Here is a 21,000-nt window from a genome sequence, read left to right on the forward strand (position 1 = left end):
CTGCATAGCAAACAAATATAGAGCATGAACAATAGGCTTGTATGTAATAGTGCAGTTAATGGAAAAACGAACTGAGTGCACATCACACTGCAAATAGAGTGAAGCCCTCCGTGCCATTCCTTAAACCATCACTGTAGTTCCATCACTAGCAGACTGAGAGCTGCTAGTTGTTGTTTTTGTTCCACTTGATTCTTCTTCACAACATGCACAGAAAGCAGCCAGGTATTTTTGCCTCTACCTAGCCCCTGCCGCCCGTGTGAATTTGTCATGCAGCACAAAAAACCCTCTGCCAGGTAAACATGCAGATCCTCCAGTTGGACTGGCGTTGGCGGCCTTGGCAGAGAGTGCATGACACACAAAGAGTCCAGCTATGTCAACACTTGCTGTAAAACTGCCTGGTGGCAATTGGAATTGCACTAATCTCAGATTGCCACGGCCCAGACTGGATAGAGCCACGGCTTAATTTGTTGTCGCAGCCTCCACTTCACCTCCTTGAAATCAATTCCTTCCCTCTGACCCCCTGATTTTTTTGCCTCAGTTGACAAATGTAGCATGCTATCTACCAGCTTTTCATTAATGGATAATGCAGTGTATCTCCTTGGTTGATAATGGAGTTCCTAAAAGCTCCTGATTTCTAATTTATCCATGTAACCTTTTTAAGTAATATAAAATGTGTGATTTTTCTTGTGAACATGCTTTTGGGAACTCAGTCTGTCAGAGAAAAAGCTGTTATAGCTTGACAGATTGTAAATACATCTTTTAACCCCACCATCACTCCCCCACAAACTCCATAACTCTGCTTTCTTTTCTTGTCTGTTCCATATATTCATCTTTTACTTCCTCAGTCCTCCTCCTCAACACTCCCCTATCTCTCCTCGTGACTGGGGAGTCAAATATGATAAAGATGACAGTTCTGGCTATGTGGCTTTGTTCAGAGCAAAGCTGATGGTTTTAGAGTTGCTGATTGAGTGTTACAATTGGATTTCTGTGAGACAGAAAAAGGAGGGAGAGAAAGAGAGTTGAGTAAAGCCAATGATTGATTTCACTCTAGTGGACAGGTACCTCTCCTAACCTCACCTAACATGAGAGCAGCTCTGAATGCTACTCTGCTAGAGCACATCCTCTAACACATCTGGCAATACTGATATATATCAAGTTATTGAAGAACTGTTGGATAAAACACCAGTCAGCAGGAGCGTCGGTTTAAATTCAGTTAAATTCACAAAGCAGGCACTTTTCTCCAACAGCGAGATGTCAATAAAAATGATAAGTTCTTCCCATCCAAACAATCTAAGTGTTTGTTCAGTGCTTCAGTACAAGTGCTTCAGGCATCACGTGGTCTAGGACAAGCACCTTCAGCCTTTGTGTTGTCTCTTTAAAATTGAGTTTCAGTAGAGTCAAGGTTAGGTAGGTTTATTAAGCTTGTTATGTAACTCTGACATACTCTATCCTTTGTTCTGTTGTATTTTATCTTTTGAACTCATGGTGGTGGTTATCTGTCAAATGATTGTAGCCTTTGAATACATGAACCTAAACTTCAGCCAGTTAGCCACTAAGTTAGGGATAGACATTGCATAGACATGTACAGCGAAATTTCGTTTGGCAGTCTCTCTCCTGTAGCAGTAAAGAACATTTAAATATTTATTTTTTAAAAACATGTAAATGATAGAAAGCTGATCCCAGGACACAAGTGTGAATTCAAGGGTGTGTATACTCTAGTAGTCTAGTAGTCCATTCCTCCACAGATAGCAGCAATACCAGGGTTTGACCTTTTGTGTGCAGCTTACCCCTGACCCTCTGACATCCGCCCTCCTGTGGGATTACAGCCCACCGACCCCTGACAGGGAAGATGAGCCGTCGTCGCAGATTGGAACACGCTTCATTACAGACAGATTTAGTTTGAGATTTCTGTGCCGTATGCACAATACAGAGCAAAGCGATAATGAGAGGGAGAGAATGAGAAAGCGCAAGAGGAAAAGAAGGTGGGAGGCCGGGCAGAGATTGAGACTGAGATCCGGATTGGTTTGAGATAAAGTTTCATCCCGTATCGTTGGAACATCCTTCATCATCAGATCAGATTTAGGCAAAGCTGCAGGTATATATATGTTGTAATAACTTGATAAAGCCACACAGGTCAGTTTAAGTGTAGTGAGTGATGCCAAAGTCATGTTGTGATGCGCAATACCAGCGTTGTGTCCAAACAGAAAAAACATCCGTAAAGTTAAGACGGCCATGCAGGAAATCCACATGTGCTGCTGGAAGGGCAGTGGAGGCAGATGGAGATGGATTGGATGTTGGCCAGGTACTGTAACAATAGACACTGCACAGGACTTCATGTGCAGAGAGGAAGTAACAGCTGCCAGGGAAGCTTTTTAAGTTGTGAAAGAGGGAGAGAGACACAGAGACAGAGAGGGAGAGGGAGTTAACCCTACTGAAAGTGTATGTCACCCCTTAATTAACAGGCACGCTACACTCAGTGTCCCGGTCAAGACAGACATCTGAAGTCCAGCAGGCAGGAAGGTTTAATTTAATATGGTGCATTTACATTTTGGTGGTGCTGCTGTCATCCTACAGTAAGTGACTTGCAATAAGCCTGAGATAAGGACAGTGTGAAACCTCACTAATATTAACCTACATTAAAGTTGCATTAAACCTTGGTTGACTCATATAAACACAAACAATTCTCATTCATTTGCTGTCATGTTTTATCTGCAGTCTCTCTGAGAGAACATCGAGGTGAAAGTAAAAAGTAGGAACTTCAAAAAGACCAAAATGCAATGCAGTCACATTTGCTCAACTGGAAACATCTTGTTTTTCCTCCCTGTCTATGCATCACAATTGATGGGACTTTTCCACCCAAGCATAAAGCTGGAAAACAAACAGCCTCAGGAGTTTTTGAGGATCACGTCCACATAGATAAAAAAAATGACTGCTGATAAAAATAAAGAAGCTGCCCAAAGCAGAGCATTAAACTTAAGAGTTGCCTATAAAAGACTTTCAGTGTAGACCAGGAAATGTCACTGGAAAACACCGGCACCTTTGCTGATGCTGTGAGGTACATCAAACTTTAAAGTTTGGATGTTGATTGCAAAGCTTCATGCTTTCATTGACTGCTCATTGAGCCCCACCCCCCTCATTTACCCCACATACCTGTCTTGTAATGTTATGAATGTCCATAGGTGAACCGCTGTCATGTACCTTGTTAGAGAGCTAGTGATCAAAAACAACTGAAAAAGTAAGAGGAATAAAAATGGATTTGACTAAATAAAACTGTGGGTACATTTCTATTTGGAATAGCTCACAAACTCTTATGGATGTAAGAGGCAATTTCGTTGCAGGTGGAACATTCCAAGGATTTTATGAATGCAGGACCCGTGCTCTCCTTTTTTATGTGGCTCTCAAGCATAAAATGTTGTGCTAATGACCAAACCTGAGCCAGGACTGTGATTTATGAACAGCAGCCAGCACAGCCCAAATCACTCATTCCAAGTGTAATGATATCTATCTAGGTTAGAACTATTTCTACTGTAGGAATGAATTCATTGATCGCATTTTAATGTGCGCTTTGTCATTTTCTTTAAAAGGCCTTCTTTTAGCCACTGGGACGGGTTTGATCTGTCTGGCCTTTTACCATCTATGTCTTGTCACTATTTGCTGAGTCATTGCAGATCGCTCTGGCTAAGTAGGCAGCAAATTGTCTGAACTGTGCTTTAAGTTGGAGTCATCTGTATGATGTCCTTGTTCCCGTTATTTCATTGACTAAATAGATATTTTGGGTGTTACTCACTGTGTGCCTCCTTTCCTGTGTTTTCCAGCCAAGTGTCCCAGAGCAGCTCCCTGGAGGAGGTTCACCTGGACGGGGTTCCACCTGCCCCTCGCCTGGTGGAGATGAGACGGGACCCAGTCCTGGGCTTCGGCTTTGTGGCCGGCAGCGAGAAACCAGTGGTGGTCCGCTCCGTCACGCCAGGTGCGTGTCAGCCTCTGATGTCTGTAGAAGTGTTGGGCTTTAAATCATATATTTGATGGAATAAATCACTCAGTAGTTCACACTGTGAACATTCCTCTAGTTTATAAAAGGGGAAAAGAAATAATATGTCAAGCCAGATCAGAGTTGTGTTGTATTTTCAATTCAATTCAAACCTAATATCATGTAGTTTATTCATATTGCCATCTCATATTAAAGACAGTAAATGTTTTTTTTTTTACTCTTCTCTTCTGTTCACTGCCAGTTCTCTGCATTTTTTTTATATAACACTCTCCATCCTGCACTTTCACTAATGCTTTACTGTATGTTAGAGCAACACATCCTCATTTTTAAATGTGCAATTTTACTTCAGAAAGCTTCTAGTGTACAGAAACAACTTATGTGTGTGATTTCATTAGTCGCTCCTCACCATGTGAAGTGTGTTGATCAGTGTGAGCAGTCACTGTAATGATTGTTCAGAGGGGAACATGCAGACTGTTTGCTGCTCCGGCCTAGGATTGAACCGCTCAGTGGCACTGACCCATGCAGGAAAGTAAATGAATACAAATTACGGTTTCCTTGGATGCATTGTTAAGTGTGTTTGATTGGCTGGTTACCAAATTACTGCTATACCACTACTTACAGATTCCTATTGGACGTCAGCTCCAGTGGCCACACAGACACACATATTGATTCGGCGATTCAATAATCAATCAGCGCTGAATTCTAAACAGACAATTGAACAAATGAATATTCTACTTCAAGTGTTTGGCCGAGGAAGGGAATACATGTTACTGAAACCACAGCAGAAGATTAATGTCCACACCTACTTCATATGACAGGAGGCAAACAAACAAAGTGGAACTGTTTACACCACGCACACACACATTTCACACACTGATTCGTTCATTGACTGTCTGACTGATCAACTACTTCTGGTTTGCATATATTCCTGTACATGTATGTGTGTGTGTGTGTAGGTGGTCCATCAGAGGGGAAGCTGTTGCCAGGCGATGAGATCATCATGATCAACGATGAACCTGTCAGCTCAGCTCCCAGAGAACGGGTCATCGACCTCGTCAGGTAGATACAGAATCCTCTGGGATCTGCGATTGGTCCGAGTCAATAACAGCTGCAATAGTGCAGTTCAGGACAATGAAGTGGTGGATCCAAAGGAAATAGAAACCTGAAAGGAACAGTTCACTTTTACCATTAATGTGTTCTCTTTCAAAATAGTGTGTCTGTGGCAAATCCAAGTAATATAAAATAATAAAATAAACTCTATTCTCCAATTGCATCAGTTTAAATTGAAACTTTTGGCAGGTTCGATAATAGAATAATAAATCAACAACAACAAAACATCTGTCAGTGCCATAGTCACAGTTAAACAAAGTTATTATCATTCATTTGTTTTTTAAATCATCATTAATTGCACAAAACGTCTTGCCAAGAATTTGCAATGCTTTCCACTCGTCTGCTTAATGCTTAGTTGATGCAGTTCTGTTGGTCCCACTAATATAATACATATTCAGAATAATAATAAGAGCTAAAAGTGTTTTGCTGTTTGAGTCAAATCATGTTTCTGTTTGTAGTAAATGCTGTCGCATGTTTTTTAAATGGGAAACTAATGAGCAGGAGTGTTTGTGTATGTGTGTGTGCATCTGGTTTCGACCACCTCTTCTTGTAAGTGCGATTGCCACAGGCGTCTCATTCCATTTCACTGAAGCTAATCAAGATCTTGTTGTTTATCTGCCATAATGTCCATTGTGATTGTTGGTTTCTCATGGTGGTTTTGTTGACTCTGTGATTTGCTGTGTTCGTGTTACAGGAGCTGCAAAGAATCCATTATGTTGACTGTTGTCCAACCGTATCCTGTGAGTAGATCAGCTCTTGCTAATAGCTTTTTTTTTTTTAATTATTTAAATTATTTTTTAATTCTTGGACCAAATCACAAGGACTGTATGTATCGGACACAGTTTTCCAAAAATGAGCTGATATGAAGATTTACTGTGTGTATATGTATTTGTTAGTGTCTGAATACAAGGATTCATTTTGGCCTCTTTTTCTCCTGTAGGTCCCATTTACAAGAAACAATAAATTGAATCCATTAATACCTGTTAACTTTATATAATGTTGATGGTCATAATGATGAGTCATGTCTGACGTCTCAGCGGTTTTGTTATTGCCAGAATTCTTAGATCTTTTATCCATAAAGGACACTGTCTGCCCTTCAAAGCATATTGGTTGAGCTGTAGATTTGCAGCTTCTAACTCTCCTGCATTTAGAGGATAAGACTGGTACTATCTGTACTGTATTTATTTAATTCAACAAAGTCCATTTAAAGGCCATGCTGAATCGACCCTAACTACTTACTGTAAATTGCCATATTTATATAATTCTTCTGTCCCATAGAGCTCGATTGCTGCACGGAAACTATTAAACACACAGTGGGATGTTTTTGCAATTTCATGATGTTCATCTTCAGATTGATTTACCCAGTTGTCAATGTCAACTGTTGTTTGATGAGAGCAATAGATTCTCAAGGACTGTTTTGAAGGTCAAGAAGTTTTAGTTCATGATGTGATAAAATGGAGCAAAATAACAAGTCTAGAAAATAAAGAGAATATGTTTTGAGAGCATCTGTTGCCATGGTCGCTGTTAATGTAAGTTAATTCAATATGCATCATCCTGTTACTGTGAACTATCACTAAAGCCTTAACTGTGCATGAATCTATAAACTAAATGCAGTATTTTCTGAATCTTGAGCAACATCTACAAGTAAAGTAAAGTCTAAAATCTACAGTGTCCATTGTCTTTGGAAACAACAGGTTCAAGAGTCAGAAAATATTGAGAGATGAACTGATGCATTTTTGCTTTGTTCTTGGTTGAATTACTGGCGGCTCTCAGGAAAAATATATAAAAACACCAGTCTTTTCCTTTGAAGGGAATGAAATGATTATTCTTTATGCCTCCAATGATATATATTAATTCATCCTGCACCGCGCTTTTCTTAAGTTTCTCTTGCGTTGCACCAGGTTTGTTTACTCAAACCCTGTTTGCCTTTTTCCCAATTTTAAGATGTTGACTTTCCAATATTAAATGTTGAGAGAACGTGCTGGAAAACAGTTTTTTAATTTTATTTATTTGAGCATGTGTTTATGCTTCTCTTTATCTCTCTCGCTCCATCTGTCTCTTTCTTCCTCTTCCCCTCTTCTATCTCCCTCTCTCTCTGTGTGTCTCTCTTTTTGGATGGCTGCCTCTTAGTCCCCTAAATCAGCGTTCATCAGTGCAGCCAAAAAAGCCATGCTCAAGTCCAATCCGGTCAAAGTGCGCTTTGCAGAGGAGGTCATTATAAACGGCCAGGTTCCAGTCAGTTCTACCACACACACACACACACACACACACACACACACACACACACACACACACACACACACACACACACACACACACACACACACACACACACACACACACACGCTTATGTATGACCTATATGTAAACTAATTGCACTTGCACCATGCTGCTATGTTAGCACTTTTAGTTATATTTTTATACTCCTTAGCCTATTTTTATTCTATGCTATTCTTTCTTCCATTGCGCTGTTCTGGGGCCACTGAAACAAAAAAATGTTCTGTTTGTACACTATATAGTTTACAAATCTTGAATGACAATAAAATCTAGTCTAAGTTTATAAAGGCAATGCCAGGTGGTTGCCACCGAACACATAAGACAGACAGTTCAGTGTGCCAGATAGATGAGACACTCACAAAAACGTGTTGCAACATGACATTAAAAAATGTTCATATATGAAACCTCACCTGTTTGGTTAAAACAAATGCACAAAGAAATTTCATCAAATTTAATTTCAACTGCACAGAATGAGAACACTGATCATTTCCCTCCTTTGCAGAACCCGGTGAAGGACAATTCTCTTCTGTTCATGCCAAATGTCCTGAAGGTCTACCTGGAGAACGGGCAGACAAAGTCTTTTCGCTTTGACAGCAGTACCTCTATCAAGGTGTGTGTGTGTGTGTGTGTGTGTGTGTGTGTGTGTTTGCTCCAACGCTTAAGGCACACTCAACAAAATTAGCAGTTTCTGCTGCATCTATAATTACAAGGGGGGAAATTCATTTAGAGTGCAAATTAGTGTGTCTTGAAACATTTCACACAGACCATGAAATTCAATCACTTTTTCAGCTCCATTTGTTTGAGAATCTTATTTATTCAGGCTCGGTGGAAAGAACATATTCAGATTATTTGACATGTTAAATTGCCCGCTTTCTCCCAGCGTGCACAAGACTTTTTTCTCTAATTATTGCCACCATAATGAGCCATTTAGTCTAATACTGATAGATATTATTGATTTTTCTCTTACCCCTTCGATGAACAGTTCACTGCCGTTGTTGCTATTGATTCAGAGGACAGCTGCATATAGACAGAAGTTTAATAATAACTGTAATCAAAGTGATTTATTTAAAGATTTTATGATATACGTATGTGGTACTTGCAGTACATTCCTGTAAAAATAGAAAACTATAGCAGCTGTACACTCAGCTTATGTGCGTGTGCATTTGTTTATTTCAGGATGTGATCCTGACCCTGCAAGAGAAGCTGTCAATCAAATGCATCGAGCACTTCTCCCTCATGTTGGAGCAGAGGGCAGAAGGCTCTGGAAGCAAACTGCTTCTCCTGCATGAACAGGAGATGCTTACTCAGGTAGGAGCTGTTTTCTCCTTGTTCACTTTCTTTGTCTCCTTTTCTGTGTCTGACACACACACACACACACATACACAAACACACTCACATTCCTGCTCAGTATTCCAGCAGTATTCGGACCCCGGTGTCATTTATCAGCACTGGCACAGCATGGGCGACAGCTCGCATTACACCTACTCTACCACACATACACACACACACACACAATCACAAACCCCACAAATACGACACACGCACATTATTCCACAATGCCCGCTCCATTCTAATGAGGTTGTGGGATCACAAGGGGACAATTTTAATATTCATACCACACAGTTGAGATCTGAGGCTCTGCATGTGGCACAAACAATGGCAGCTGAATAAGAGTCATGTTTCTGTGTCATGCTTGATGAAACACACACTACACTGTAAACACCTAAATGTCAGTCCTGGTGACGGCTATATGGAGGAGAAATATAAAATCAAATTTATGTTTTGAAAAATGTGACGCAGATGACGACATTAAATCATTTTAAACCAACCAATCTGAGGAGTCACAAGGAGAGGAGCAAAAGATAATGTTCATATTTTTTCCTGTTAAATATTTGATTTTGTAAAATACATGATAACATCTCAATCATCTAAAAAAATAGAGACTGAACACTTTGACATATAGATGTATTACTTGGAACCAGTGGATTCAGCTTCATGACAATGCATTAGAAATAACAGTGTAGTGGAGCATCTTTACTTTGGTATCTGTGGTAGATGTTGGTCAGAACTGATATATAATAGATTACTGAGTCCTACACTGAATCTAAACTCTCAATACTGAATTATTGATATATAGTATATGCAGTTTCTGTTTTACTCTAGTTTATCTGTTTCTTTTTTCTGTTTTCTATTAATCTATGCAGTTTTTCATTCCCTTGCTATCTCCTACATCTGTGACCCCAGGTGACCCGGAGGGCCGGCTCTGACAAGATGAAGTGTTTCTTTAGAATCAGCTTCGTGCCCAGAGATCCCGTGGAGCTACTCCGGAGAGATGCTGTGGCGTTTGAATACCTCTATGTGCAGGTGAGCAAAAGCAGCCAGTCGACTTTGAGAGGGGTGCAGACGCTCATTTGCAAATAAAGTCCTGAAATAAACTCGCTCTCGTCTCTGTGAAATAATAAATTACTCCCCCATAGAATTCTTTGATAATTAGTCGAATGAAACAGCCTGAGAGAAGGAGAGTAAGTCATTTCTTCTTGTCAGAGTTTACCATTTTGTGCTTCCTTCACCAGGGAGAGGAAACATTATCCCTTTGAAGGAATCTCAAGCCACAAATGTTGAGAACGACTTATTTCAACTCAGTGGGGAGGCACTGCTGCTAACGTTGCTCCACAGAGACATGGACTTCATTTTACAAGCCAACAAAAAGTTGTGTAACTGTGTGTCCTCCTTGTCGTAGAGTTGTAACGATGTGGTCTTCGAACGGTTCGGCCCGGAGCTGAAATACGATGCTGCGCTGCGACTGGCTGCACTGCAGATGTACATCCTCACCATGACAACCAGACAGAGCCAGAAAGTATCCCTTAAATACATTCAGTAAGTTTTTTTTTTCTTCACAAGAGTTTATCAAGAAAAATGAATTCATCATCTTATTTTCTCTCACTGGCTTGAGACAGTCTGCTGGTTAAATAATAGATCACATCTATTGTCCAGGACTTGTCCAGAGTCATATACACATAGTCACCTTAATTATTGTGTCTGAATGAATGTCGAGCTTGAATATAGTCAATGATTTATGGACAAAATAAGATATATTGGGAAATTAACATTCCGTTCACAGTATCATCATCATTGCTTGGCAGGTTATTGAGAGGAGATTCTGTCGGTTTTATTGCAGCTCAGCTTCTAATATGATTTCTAATGAGGAAGCCCTTGACAGAGAGAAAGTTGTTTCAGAGTTCTGTTTAATTACTGACAGTTTGCATGAAAGTAAACATCCAATTTTAAGCCTCTGCGAGTATTTATTCCAGGTCCAGTGGAAGTACTTTTTCCTCCGAGGGGGACTTTAAACATAAAGCAATCTCCACTCAACAGAAAGGAGTGGGGTCTATCTGTGTTCCTGCCTCCCGTCGTGCTGTCCAGCATGAAGGAGAAAAACATCAAGAAGGCTCTGACACACATCCTCAAAACCAACCAGAACCTCGTGCCTCCAGGGAAAAAAGTAAGCAGCTCAGTTTGTCTTTCTTTGCCCTTGTTAATAAACTTCTGACACACACACATATGCGCACAAACACACTGTCTCCCAGTTTTCTGACGCAATAGCTTAAAATAGCAGCGCTGCCATGCTCAACCTTGTAAAGGTTCTCACCCTTGTCAACCCTAAGACCCTTTGTCAAGCCAGACCTTGAATGATAATGTGGATAACAAGCGAAATGCATTATCAAGCTGTGTGCATAATCAGATATTCATATTCACACACACAGTCAGGGGCCACTGATCCAAATTCAACCAAAGTTTTTGTCATAAAACAAACAACTTCTGCTCTGTTCATTCTCTGACACCTGCGTTAACTTTGAGTTATACAGCAGAACCGAATGACACTGCAAAATCTGCCTCTTTAGTTAGTGATTTACCGTCAGCTGTCACACTAATGGGGTTAGCAGCAAGTGCATATCGGTGCTGGTTTAGTCTGTGTTTGCAGCAGAGCCAAAACAAAACACTGAAATGTGTGGATATGACGTCAACTAGTGCACTTGTGGGGTCCTGCTCTAATTATGAATGAGCCATGGGCCCACGTTATGGAATTGTGCTGTGGAAATCAATTTAGGAGATGTTTTAGTTTGATTCATATAGGATTATATATTTAGTTGTTTTCTTTAGTTCTCAAACTGATGTATTGCCACCACAAATGCTGAGGCCACAAAAATAAGGCCATTGCAGCCGGTGTAGTTTTATATCTCTCACTAGAATGGACCATAGCCAACAATGAATGATATACTGAGCTTATTTCTCTGTGCCATACAGCTCCATTTCTCTCCAAGCTACTATTAAAAGCACATTGATGAGCCACAGCGTTGAATTGGGTGTAGTCTGATGTGTGTGGTTGGTCCTGCATACACTAAACCACTGCTATGCTCACCAAATGTGTATCAGTCATGGAATAATATTATCACTCTGGATTTTTGAGAACTAATAGTACCCACCTGTTTTTGGAGCTTATTAGTACAAGTATAACACAACATATTTTTGACCCAGTTTTTTAAGATTTACATCCTCATTAGGAACGAAGCAGCTTCAGGCTGAGAACCACAAAGAGGGCAGGGAAGTTTGGAAAGTACTGAAAGAACACATCGCTGGTTGTGCTCCTTTTGTGGGATTTGTTACAGCGGGAAGAACACAGAATAACAAGTTGACAGATCTTTCGGCAACCCAGCTTGTGTACGACTTAACTGAGTGATTCAGACTCTTGTCTTTTTTCTTCTCAGATAACTTTATTTCACATCATTATAGGACATCCCGATTCTCTATGAAATGTTCCAGTTTTTAAGATTTTCTACCAGTGTGCAGTTGTAATAGTGCTGCTCTATTCTTTAAGCCAAACTAGTAAATAGTTGTATATTAACCCCCTGTCAAGGACACATAAGAGAACATTTGCGGTTATCTGATTATTTTTAATGTTTAAAGCTCCTCTGTGAATGGCTGAAGAGTTGACATCTGAGCTTCATATTTATGTGTGTATGAAATGTAATCAAACTAGAAGGCTATTGATCTCTTTGCTCCAAGCCTGAGCAGGTTAATAATTTGTATTCTCAGTGCCAGTCTCTTCATTAGGGAGAAATAAAGCCAAGCCGCACCAATAAACTGACACGCAATTCAAACTGTTGATGCTCCAAATCGGCTTTCTACAGAACCCCTTAAAGGACATGGGGGAAAAAACATTTCTGGTGCGCAAAGTGAAAGTTTCAGGTGTGCACCTGAAACTTTCGCGTGAGCACCTGAACGTTTTGCGTGCGCACCAGAAAGCTAGGGGCTCTGTAGCTTTCTCATTACACTCTCTGGGCTATCACACAGCTTCCATCAAAAGAAGCTGCTCACCCAGTTTGGTTGAGGAGATGTGGTTAAGACTGAGCAAGAATTTCATAGAGACAAAATTATTTTTTAATAGCAATGTCTGGTTTCAGCAAGCAAGGTCAGACATCCCATTAGCCTTCTGTTTTTGTTCCTGATAGTGAGATAAAATATGATTTGATTATACAGAGGGTGGACCACTGTACTATGTCTGATGAATATGAAAGTGGTTATAAAGTAATATACACACATACCTTCAGTTATTTTTCAGTCATTTTCTTAACTGTTTTTTTTTTTTTTAATTGTTATGCCATTTAGATTTTCAAATATGCCAACTGGGTGTATCCATGTGTCACAGTGGTAGAAGTATCACCACTTTGAGGAAGACCAACTTTTCAGGCATCCATATTTGAATAACAAAAATCCCATTGACCCTAAACGGCTGAAGAGGCACACATCCATACGAGCAAGCCATAAAGAGCAGTGGAGCAGAGCAGCTTCAGATTTTGATTAGATCTAAATGAAATGATGGGATTTGGTCCAGATCAAAACGCCTTGAGAGTTTTATATCCTGACATTAGAAGACAAGGTTGTGATTTTTTTCTTGGATGCTTACTGATGTATCTCACTTCTCTCTGTGCAGCTGACTGCTTTGCAGGCCAAGGTGCATTACCTGAGGTACCTCAGTGAACTCAGACTGTACGGAGGGAGGGAGTTCAAATCCATACTTTTGGTAAGGCCGTTAGTTCATGACAAAATCTTCACATATGACTGGTTTGTGAATTATATTTAAGTGTCTTAATGTGTTCACTCTATTTTCTGTAGCAAGGGGAGAAACAGACAGACGTGACCCTGTTAGTGGGCCCACGTTATGGCATCAGTCATGTCATCAACGCCCGCACAAACCTAGTGGCCCTGTTGGCCGACTTCAGCCATGTTAACCGCATCGAGATCCTCACCGAGGATGACATCAACGTCCGGCTGGAGCTGCATGTTCTGGATGTCAGGGTGAGCACATTTCTGCCTGAAAGCATAAGTTATTTTGTCCTTAACCAGTTCTAGCATCTGATGACTTTCCTCCCATTCATTTCCTTCTCTGCTTCTTTTCACTGGCTTTTCTGTTTACAGCCCATCACACTGATCATGGAGTCAAGTGATGCAATGAACCTGGCCTGTCTGACAGCAGGCTACTATCGCCTCCTAGTGGACTCAAGGAGATCCATCTTCAGCATGGCCCACTGCAACAGCACTGGAGGGGATGACGCTGGTGAGTAATTAACTGTGTAGGAAATGTAATTGTGAGATAGTGTAATGTTTAAGAAAAAAAAAGAAATCACTCATCTCTGAGAAAGTCATGCCAGCTGTAGTTAAAAATGTGTATATCAGGTGTTTTTTTGTTTTTGTTTTCTGGTGAAAGATGTCGCTCAGGTTTATTATTTTAAATGCAATAAAATTCAGTCTGAAGGGCAGAATTTGAGCTTTTGTCCATGAGACACTGAGGAAATATATAATATATAATAAACTAACCATTTCCATAAAAAAAATATGAGAATTTGATGAACACTCTCACTTTGATTCATTTTAAAAGAGAGGGGCTCAGGGGTAGATTGAATGGCTTAAAAATGTATGTTTTACAGTGCTGCACAAACCCTCAAAGCCCTGAAGGAGAGCACTCAGAAGTACAGGGAAAAAAAGCTCCTTTAAAATTTAATCAACGTAAAATATAAAAGGCTTAAAGTAATCAAACCTTGTATTGCTGCTGTCTGCAGGTCAGGACCGTGTCCTGGAGTGGCCGTACAGCACATCGCTGGGAGACAATGAGGAGCCTTCACCCAACCAGGCCGAGGTCTACAACAGGGACTCTGAGTATTCAGACAATGTGCAGAGAGAGAACAGCATCTCTCCTTACTTCCATGAACCCCAAAACCCTGACAGAGACCTTGGGACACGGAGAAGTCCATTGCCCCCTCCTCTTCCCCCCGCCACCAGACACAAACCTCAAGACTCGCCTCGTAGTGCCAAAGTGTCGTTTATTTTTGGGGGGGACCAACCCTTGAACAAGCCTAAGAACTTAGGCTACGAGAGGCTGTTGGAGAGCCCCGAGGTACCGGAGCACAGACCGCTCTACTTGCACAACAACACAGACTTTAGGTCACAGGACAGGATCCCGTTCCAGTTCAGTGGTCTGACACACGTCTACAGTAACATTATAAGTGAGGAAGGTGGTGAGGAGCCGCTGCTGAGGGATCTGTTTTACCGTGACACCACGGATGATGCAGAGGACGATGACGATGGTTCCTGTGAGGAAGACTCCACTGGGGGGACACCGGTGGGTGACGAGAGAGGAGGCGGGGATGAAAACTGCGGTAACCAAGGAGGAGGGTTGGCCACAGCAGCCGGCAAAGCCACCTTCCTCACACTTTCTGGTTCTACTGATGACATCATCGACCTGACGTCACTCCCTCCTCCCGAGGGAGACCACGCCGTGGACGATGACGAAGATGACACACTGCTGGAGACGCTCAACCTCGCGATCGCAGCTCCGCCACCAGGTTTTCGGGACAGTTCGGATGAGGACGCGGTACCCGAGGGAAGGCCGCTGAGCACATGTGACAATGACGACATCCCAGTATCACTCATTGACGCCATCCCGACCCAAGGGGAGGGGGAAGGGAGCAGGGGAGGGGAGAGGAGGCTGGAGAACTCGGTCATGAATACCCTACAGGCTCTGGAGGCTCTGACTGTCTCTGAACAGAGGCCCCCCCCACCACCACCACCCAGCAGTAACAATCCAGGTCTGTTAAATACTGACTAATACACTAATGTTTGATCACCGTCAACCTGTCTTTGTTAAATAGTTCAGACATTTTTACCCTGGATAACCCCCTAAATAAATCATTTCTTTTCATTTTTTTCAGTCATTGGTATGATTTAGACCATTAATCATGTTTTATCAAAAATGTTAAAAGTTAAAGAATAATTGCATTGTAACCATTTGCTCTTTTTGCCCCAAGTTGTTTTCTTTCTTTAATTCTCTGTCACCTTTGCCCTGCTTAAATTAGCAGACTCCCAAAACACAATCATGACACCAGAATACAAATCATTTGTATATCATTAACTGCAATTTCAAAGCTGTTTAATATTTACTACAATGAACATTTAACTGTAGTTAACTTTTAGTTGAATGACCCATATTTAACTCTGTGTCTTATATTTTAGGCGTTTACACATCTCGAGGCTTCAGCCCAGAGTCGTCCTCAGATTCTGGCAACGAGACCAACTCCTCAGAGATGACTGAAATCTGTGAGCTGGCTGCTACACACAGGCTCAGTGAGAGCCACATGCGTCTGCTGGTGGCCACCAGGGAGGGATACCAACCTCTGCTTGAGGAGAAAACTGAATTCCCCGTCTCCCCCAGCACAGGGGGAACGATACAGAAGAAGCCCCGCAGTCCAACACGGCACCTTCAGCCTCCAGCAGTTCCTCCGAGACGGAGCCCCCAGTTGGACACGGCAGCGTCGGGACCAGACTGCTTAGAGGTGAGGCCCCAGACTAACCTGTCATCCACTCTGCAGCGCCCAAGCTCCACCACACCCGGGGGGAAACATCACAAAAAGTCAGCAGACTCCAGCGGGAAGTACAACACCTTCAGCACAAGGGAAGGGCATCGAGGTGAGAGCGGTGGCAGTCGCAGCCATCTAGACCAGCGCACTTCATTCTGTGAGAGAGCAGAAAGTCAAGGAAGGCAGAATTCTTTTGTGGTAGAAAACTCAGTAGCGGAGGGGCTCGGAGTGAACAGTCTCCCCCGCGACCATCACAGAATTCCCCGCCCTTCCTCTGCTACCTCTGACCGCCTGTTGGACGTCGTCAACCTGGGGGACTGTGGTGCAGACAACGGAGCTGCAACTGTTGAGCAAGATGAACACCTAGTTGTAGCATCGCTGCTGTCTCCAGCAAAAAAGTCCAGATCAGGGGGGTCAGACCAGGGATCAGACATACAGAGTGACCATCAGCCCATCTCTAGACAGCAGAGTGTTGCACGGTTGTGTGAGTACCACTTAGCGAAAAGGATTTCAAGTTTGCAAGGAGAAGCCCACAGTTCACTGCAGGGCTCTCTGTGCTCATCACTGGATGCTGGTGCCAGCACCAACAGCAGTGCCTGTGCCACCCCAACTGACTCGCCACTTGGCCCCGGTGCGGTTGAATCAAAACATCACCACTTGCAAAGGCACCCTCTTTCCAGTTCCTCCTCCTCATTACTCAGGGTGCTAAACTACGAAGACAACAAGGCTGGAGCCCCCCACAGCCTCCCTGGCCAGAGCTCTCAGGGAAAAGACCTCCACCCTCATGCAGACCCCGCCCTCCTCCGGAAAATGCTCCCCAACATTCACCCCCCTGCTGCTGGGGCCGAACCGGGCCGCCCCTCCTCGGCAACGCTGTCAAAGCATAAAGAGACAACAGGTACTGGAAACAAAAAGGCCCACAATGATCTGCATGCTAAACAACAGGCCTGTTTTAAGGGGCTGAACCAGAAGGAAGGCAGCGAGGCCTACAGACAGCTGATTAACTATCTGACTGTCAGCCAGATGCATCAGGGAGGGAAGCTGCACAGTGCTGGGATGGGAGGCGCAGTGAAAAAGGACACCAGGCGCTTTATCACTAGCAACCCTCAGCTTGTTGAAATGGTTAAGAATAGGGGGAACACCATTGCTCGCTGTCCATGTATGCCTTCCTCCGTATCATCCCCTTTCCTCAGCCCAAATTTAGCAATGCATAACGCAGCAGCCATGCAGCTGGCGAGTAAAAACCCACGGTCATATCATTCGGCCACACTTCCTGCCAAACTCAAGAGAAGTCCTGAGATGCATGCTCACAGACCTAATGACAGTCTAGATTTCAGGCCGGTCCCGGCTGAGAGGAGGAGCTCCTTCTCCGGCCTGGAGAGCGAGCTAGAGAGGAGCGGTCTGGACCCAGAGCACTTCCTGTCTCTCTATAAGACAGAGGGCTGTATCAGCCGCGATGGGGGATTCATCGCAGGTGGAAACCGCGAGTGTGGGGGTTCCACTAACCGCCCCCCACCTCGGTCAAGAAGCCAACCTAGCGGCAGCACAGAGGACTGGTTAAAATCAGACCCGAGGGCAAAGCATGCAGTTCGTCAGTCTCCTCATTCTCGTCCTAATGATTCTCTCTGTTTCTCTGCTGCCCCCAGTGTAAGTGGTCAACGAGCAGACCTCAACAGCATCTCACTAGGAAGGGGGGACCACCCGTCAGCTTTTATCAGGCAGGCATCGACCGGCAGAGCTTGTATTGCATCTCCAACTCCCAACCCGCAGTCACCACCTCCTCCCCCACCGCCGCCACCTCCTCCTCCTCTGTCTCTGCCAGCGCAAGCCAACGCCATCTCCAGCAACTCAGGATTCTCACAGGACTCCATCCACTGCATCCAGTCCCGGCAGATTCAGAACCACATTCAGTCTGTTCCCCCGACCCTGCCGCAGACGGATCTCTTCGGCAGTAGCCTGCAGAGGGGCAGGGAGCTCAAACGCAGCTCCAGCAACGTGACTGCCGGTTCTGGTAGCGTGGAGGTTCTGTTTGAGAAGCCCACTCGAAGCCGGAGCCAGCAGCCCCTGTTGCCATCCGTGCCCCAGCAAGGTGAGACCAAAGTGCAGCGGAGGCCGACGAGGAAGCGGCTCTCCAAGAGCTATTCCCAAGGTTCTGTATCCTCCCACACATGCTGGTCGACAGGCAACAGGGTCGACAGCAGAAGAGCATCTGTGGCATTTCCACTGCAGAAAGACGCTAAGCACATGAAGGGCTCTCAAAAACTGGACACCAGTCCCTGGAGGTGCAACGGGCCTTTTAGCTATTGTTTCTTCAAACGTAAGTGTGAGGGTGAAGAGGATGAGATCGAGTGGGAGAGGCCCAGACGAAGCCGCGGTGGGAATGATGTTAATAATGATGGTGCTGCAGCTTCAGCCATCTTGCCCTGCGGCTCAGCGGTGGATGCAGCTGGGGAGCAGCTGTATGGAGAAGTCCTCAATAACATGAGCTTCAGTGACCGCCTGGCACGCATCAATGCACTCAAAGACCGCATGTACGGCTTCCCATCCGGCTTCACTGACGTCCGCCGCGACGCCAGCGAGCTCATTGCGCTGGTGAGGTCCAGCATAGGTCGCTGCGACCGTGGACCCCAGATGCCGATCCAGGACGTGTCCCAGTTCAAGCAGCTGCTCTCCGTGGAGTCTAAAGAACTGGGCCGGGCGTGCCGGAGGATGGCGCAGGCCCACGGTAGTCCTGAGGAGATGCTGCTGGCTGTGACCTGCAGCTTCCAGGTGCTGTGCTGTCTCTGTGAAGCTTGTATGTGTCTGGTCAGGGGTCTGGGAGTGTCCAGCTCACACCAACAGAGGGAGGTCGTGGCCAAGGTCGATGAGGTCGTCATGAACTACATCTGTTTGCTCAAAGCGGCTGAGACTGCCACAGTGGGAGCGCCAGGGGAGCACAGCGTGAAAGCCCTGGTCCGCCACTCCAGTACCATGTCGGCCATTGCTAACGCACTCACCCGCTCCCTTAAAACGCTGCTTAGCAAGTAGAGGCTACTCCTTATGCTTTATAGTGTGGCCTACACAGTCAGTACCAGGCTGTCTTTAAGCATCTTTCTATTTTTGAGTCTGCTGAAGAAGTCGTAGGCTATATTTTTCATATTAGGTCTGGACAGTCTCCATGTCACAAAGTGCAAGACTTGTTGCAGTTAAACTTACCATTTAAGTTATGTAACACACACTGAAAAGATGTTGAAGATGCTGAAAGGCAGTCTATCCTGACTGCACTTGCTTTTCTGATGACAATATTGTAATGTATATTTACAAAGCCATACTGTCACAGACCTTTGTAATATGAGATGTACCTAATAGATACCCTTTTACCTGTGCATTATGTAAGTTATTGAAAAAAATGTATATAATGTACATAAATACAATAAATTATATTATTTGCCGTAGCAGTTTCAAGAAGCCATTGAGTATTCATCTTAATTTGCTCTAATATTGTACAGAGCTGGGGTGAATTCACTTTCAGTTCAATCAGTCAAAGTGCAGTTTTACTACAGGTATTTATAAATGTAATAATAATAATTTACCCGTAGAACTATAAATGAAATGTGCCACTGTAAGTCCAGTGAGGAAACCGTTGCTACCATTTTATTCACATGCTAAATATAAATGCTAAATTTCTGAATGACTGTGTAAAAGTGAACTGATTTCAACTCTGTTGTGTAACAGTGCAGTTTTTTGCAAGATATGAGGGGGAATTGTTGAAATGTTGAAAATACAGGGAGACTGAATTTGCACTGCATTATCACTGCTTCATATTTTATCACCTAGATTATTTTCTGATAAGAATAATGAGCAGTAAATTATTAACTATTCCCCAGAAAAGCTAAATATATAAAATTATAATACTCTATAATAACAACATTTTAGAAGACATTTTAATTTGTTAAGACATATTTCAGATCGATGACTGTTTTAATTATATCTAATTGTTTTTGTTTGTTTTTTTAATTTTTGTGTTTCACTATCATCTGTTTTGGAATAAGTTCTGTGCTTGAATTATTAATTATTCCACACCATGTATCAAGATACAGTCATGTCTCTTGAAAAGAAATGAAATTGTTGTTTGTTTTTTTCAATAATCCACCAACCTATTAAAATACATTTTACAGATACTTTGAAAGCGTACAGTTTGATTTTTTAGACAGGCTGTTCATATTAAAACTGAATTTTCTGACTGAACCATCCATTTTTCTTACTAAATGTAACATGCGTGCACATTCAACCATTTCCCCCTTGTCATATCTATATCTAGTCACTAGTGCCAGTTAATAAGACTGGAGTTCAAGCTTCTTAGTCTACTTCAGACCTCATTTGATGTTATATATAGAAGGATGTTTTACATAACTGTATTCACCTGCACTCTCATAGCTGATTCACAGATATAATATCACTCCTAATAATCTGAGTCTCCACCTCAGAGTTTGACAGCATAAAATAATATGAATATTAGTTGAGTTTTATAGGACACAGAGAGAGTGTAGTACCTCATGCAGTTTATGCTTCATATCCTCAAAAAATTATCCCTGTCCATGCCATAGTGACACATCTGAGGGCAACATGAGGGAGCAATGTGATAAAAAATGTAACACTACAATGACTAGTGCCTGAGGTCACGCGCCTTTATTGTCTATCTGTCCGTGTATCTACGAGGGGGAGGAGTGTGGT

The 21,000-nt window shown here is 43.0% G+C and overlaps 1 protein-coding gene across 1 annotated transcript in view; it reads left to right on the forward strand.

The window, feature by feature from the left end:
* The window catches only part of LOC311000599 (FERM and PDZ domain-containing protein 4-like), a gene marked incomplete at both ends in the record, with an annotated part of 38,427 nt that extends 19,113 nt beyond the window's left edge, over positions 1–19,314 (forward strand). Inside the window, 14 exons of the mRNA XM_083991338.1 lie at positions 3,816–3,967; positions 4,945–5,047; positions 5,793–5,838; positions 7,229–7,333; positions 7,878–7,985; positions 8,552–8,683; positions 9,620–9,739; positions 10,116–10,252; positions 10,751–10,877; positions 13,368–13,457; positions 13,550–13,732; positions 13,853–13,991; positions 14,494–15,519; positions 15,944–19,314. Of these exons, the coding sequence (XP_083847464.1) occupies positions 3,816–3,967; positions 4,945–5,047; positions 5,793–5,838; positions 7,229–7,333; positions 7,878–7,985; positions 8,552–8,683; positions 9,620–9,739; positions 10,116–10,252; positions 10,751–10,877; positions 13,368–13,457; positions 13,550–13,732; positions 13,853–13,991; positions 14,494–15,519; positions 15,944–19,314 (5,839 nt within the window). The remainder of the gene's footprint in view (positions 1–3,815; positions 3,968–4,944; positions 5,048–5,792; positions 5,839–7,228; positions 7,334–7,877; positions 7,986–8,551; positions 8,684–9,619; positions 9,740–10,115; positions 10,253–10,750; positions 10,878–13,367; positions 13,458–13,549; positions 13,733–13,852; positions 13,992–14,493; positions 15,520–15,943) is intronic.
* Between the last annotated feature and the right edge of the window lie 1,686 nt (positions 19,315–21,000).

The sequence above is a fragment of the Trachurus trachurus genome (assembly GCF_905171665.1).
Source record: "Trachurus trachurus genome assembly, chromosome: 2".
Lineage (NCBI taxonomy): Eukaryota > Metazoa > Chordata > Actinopteri > Carangiformes > Carangidae > Trachurus > Trachurus trachurus.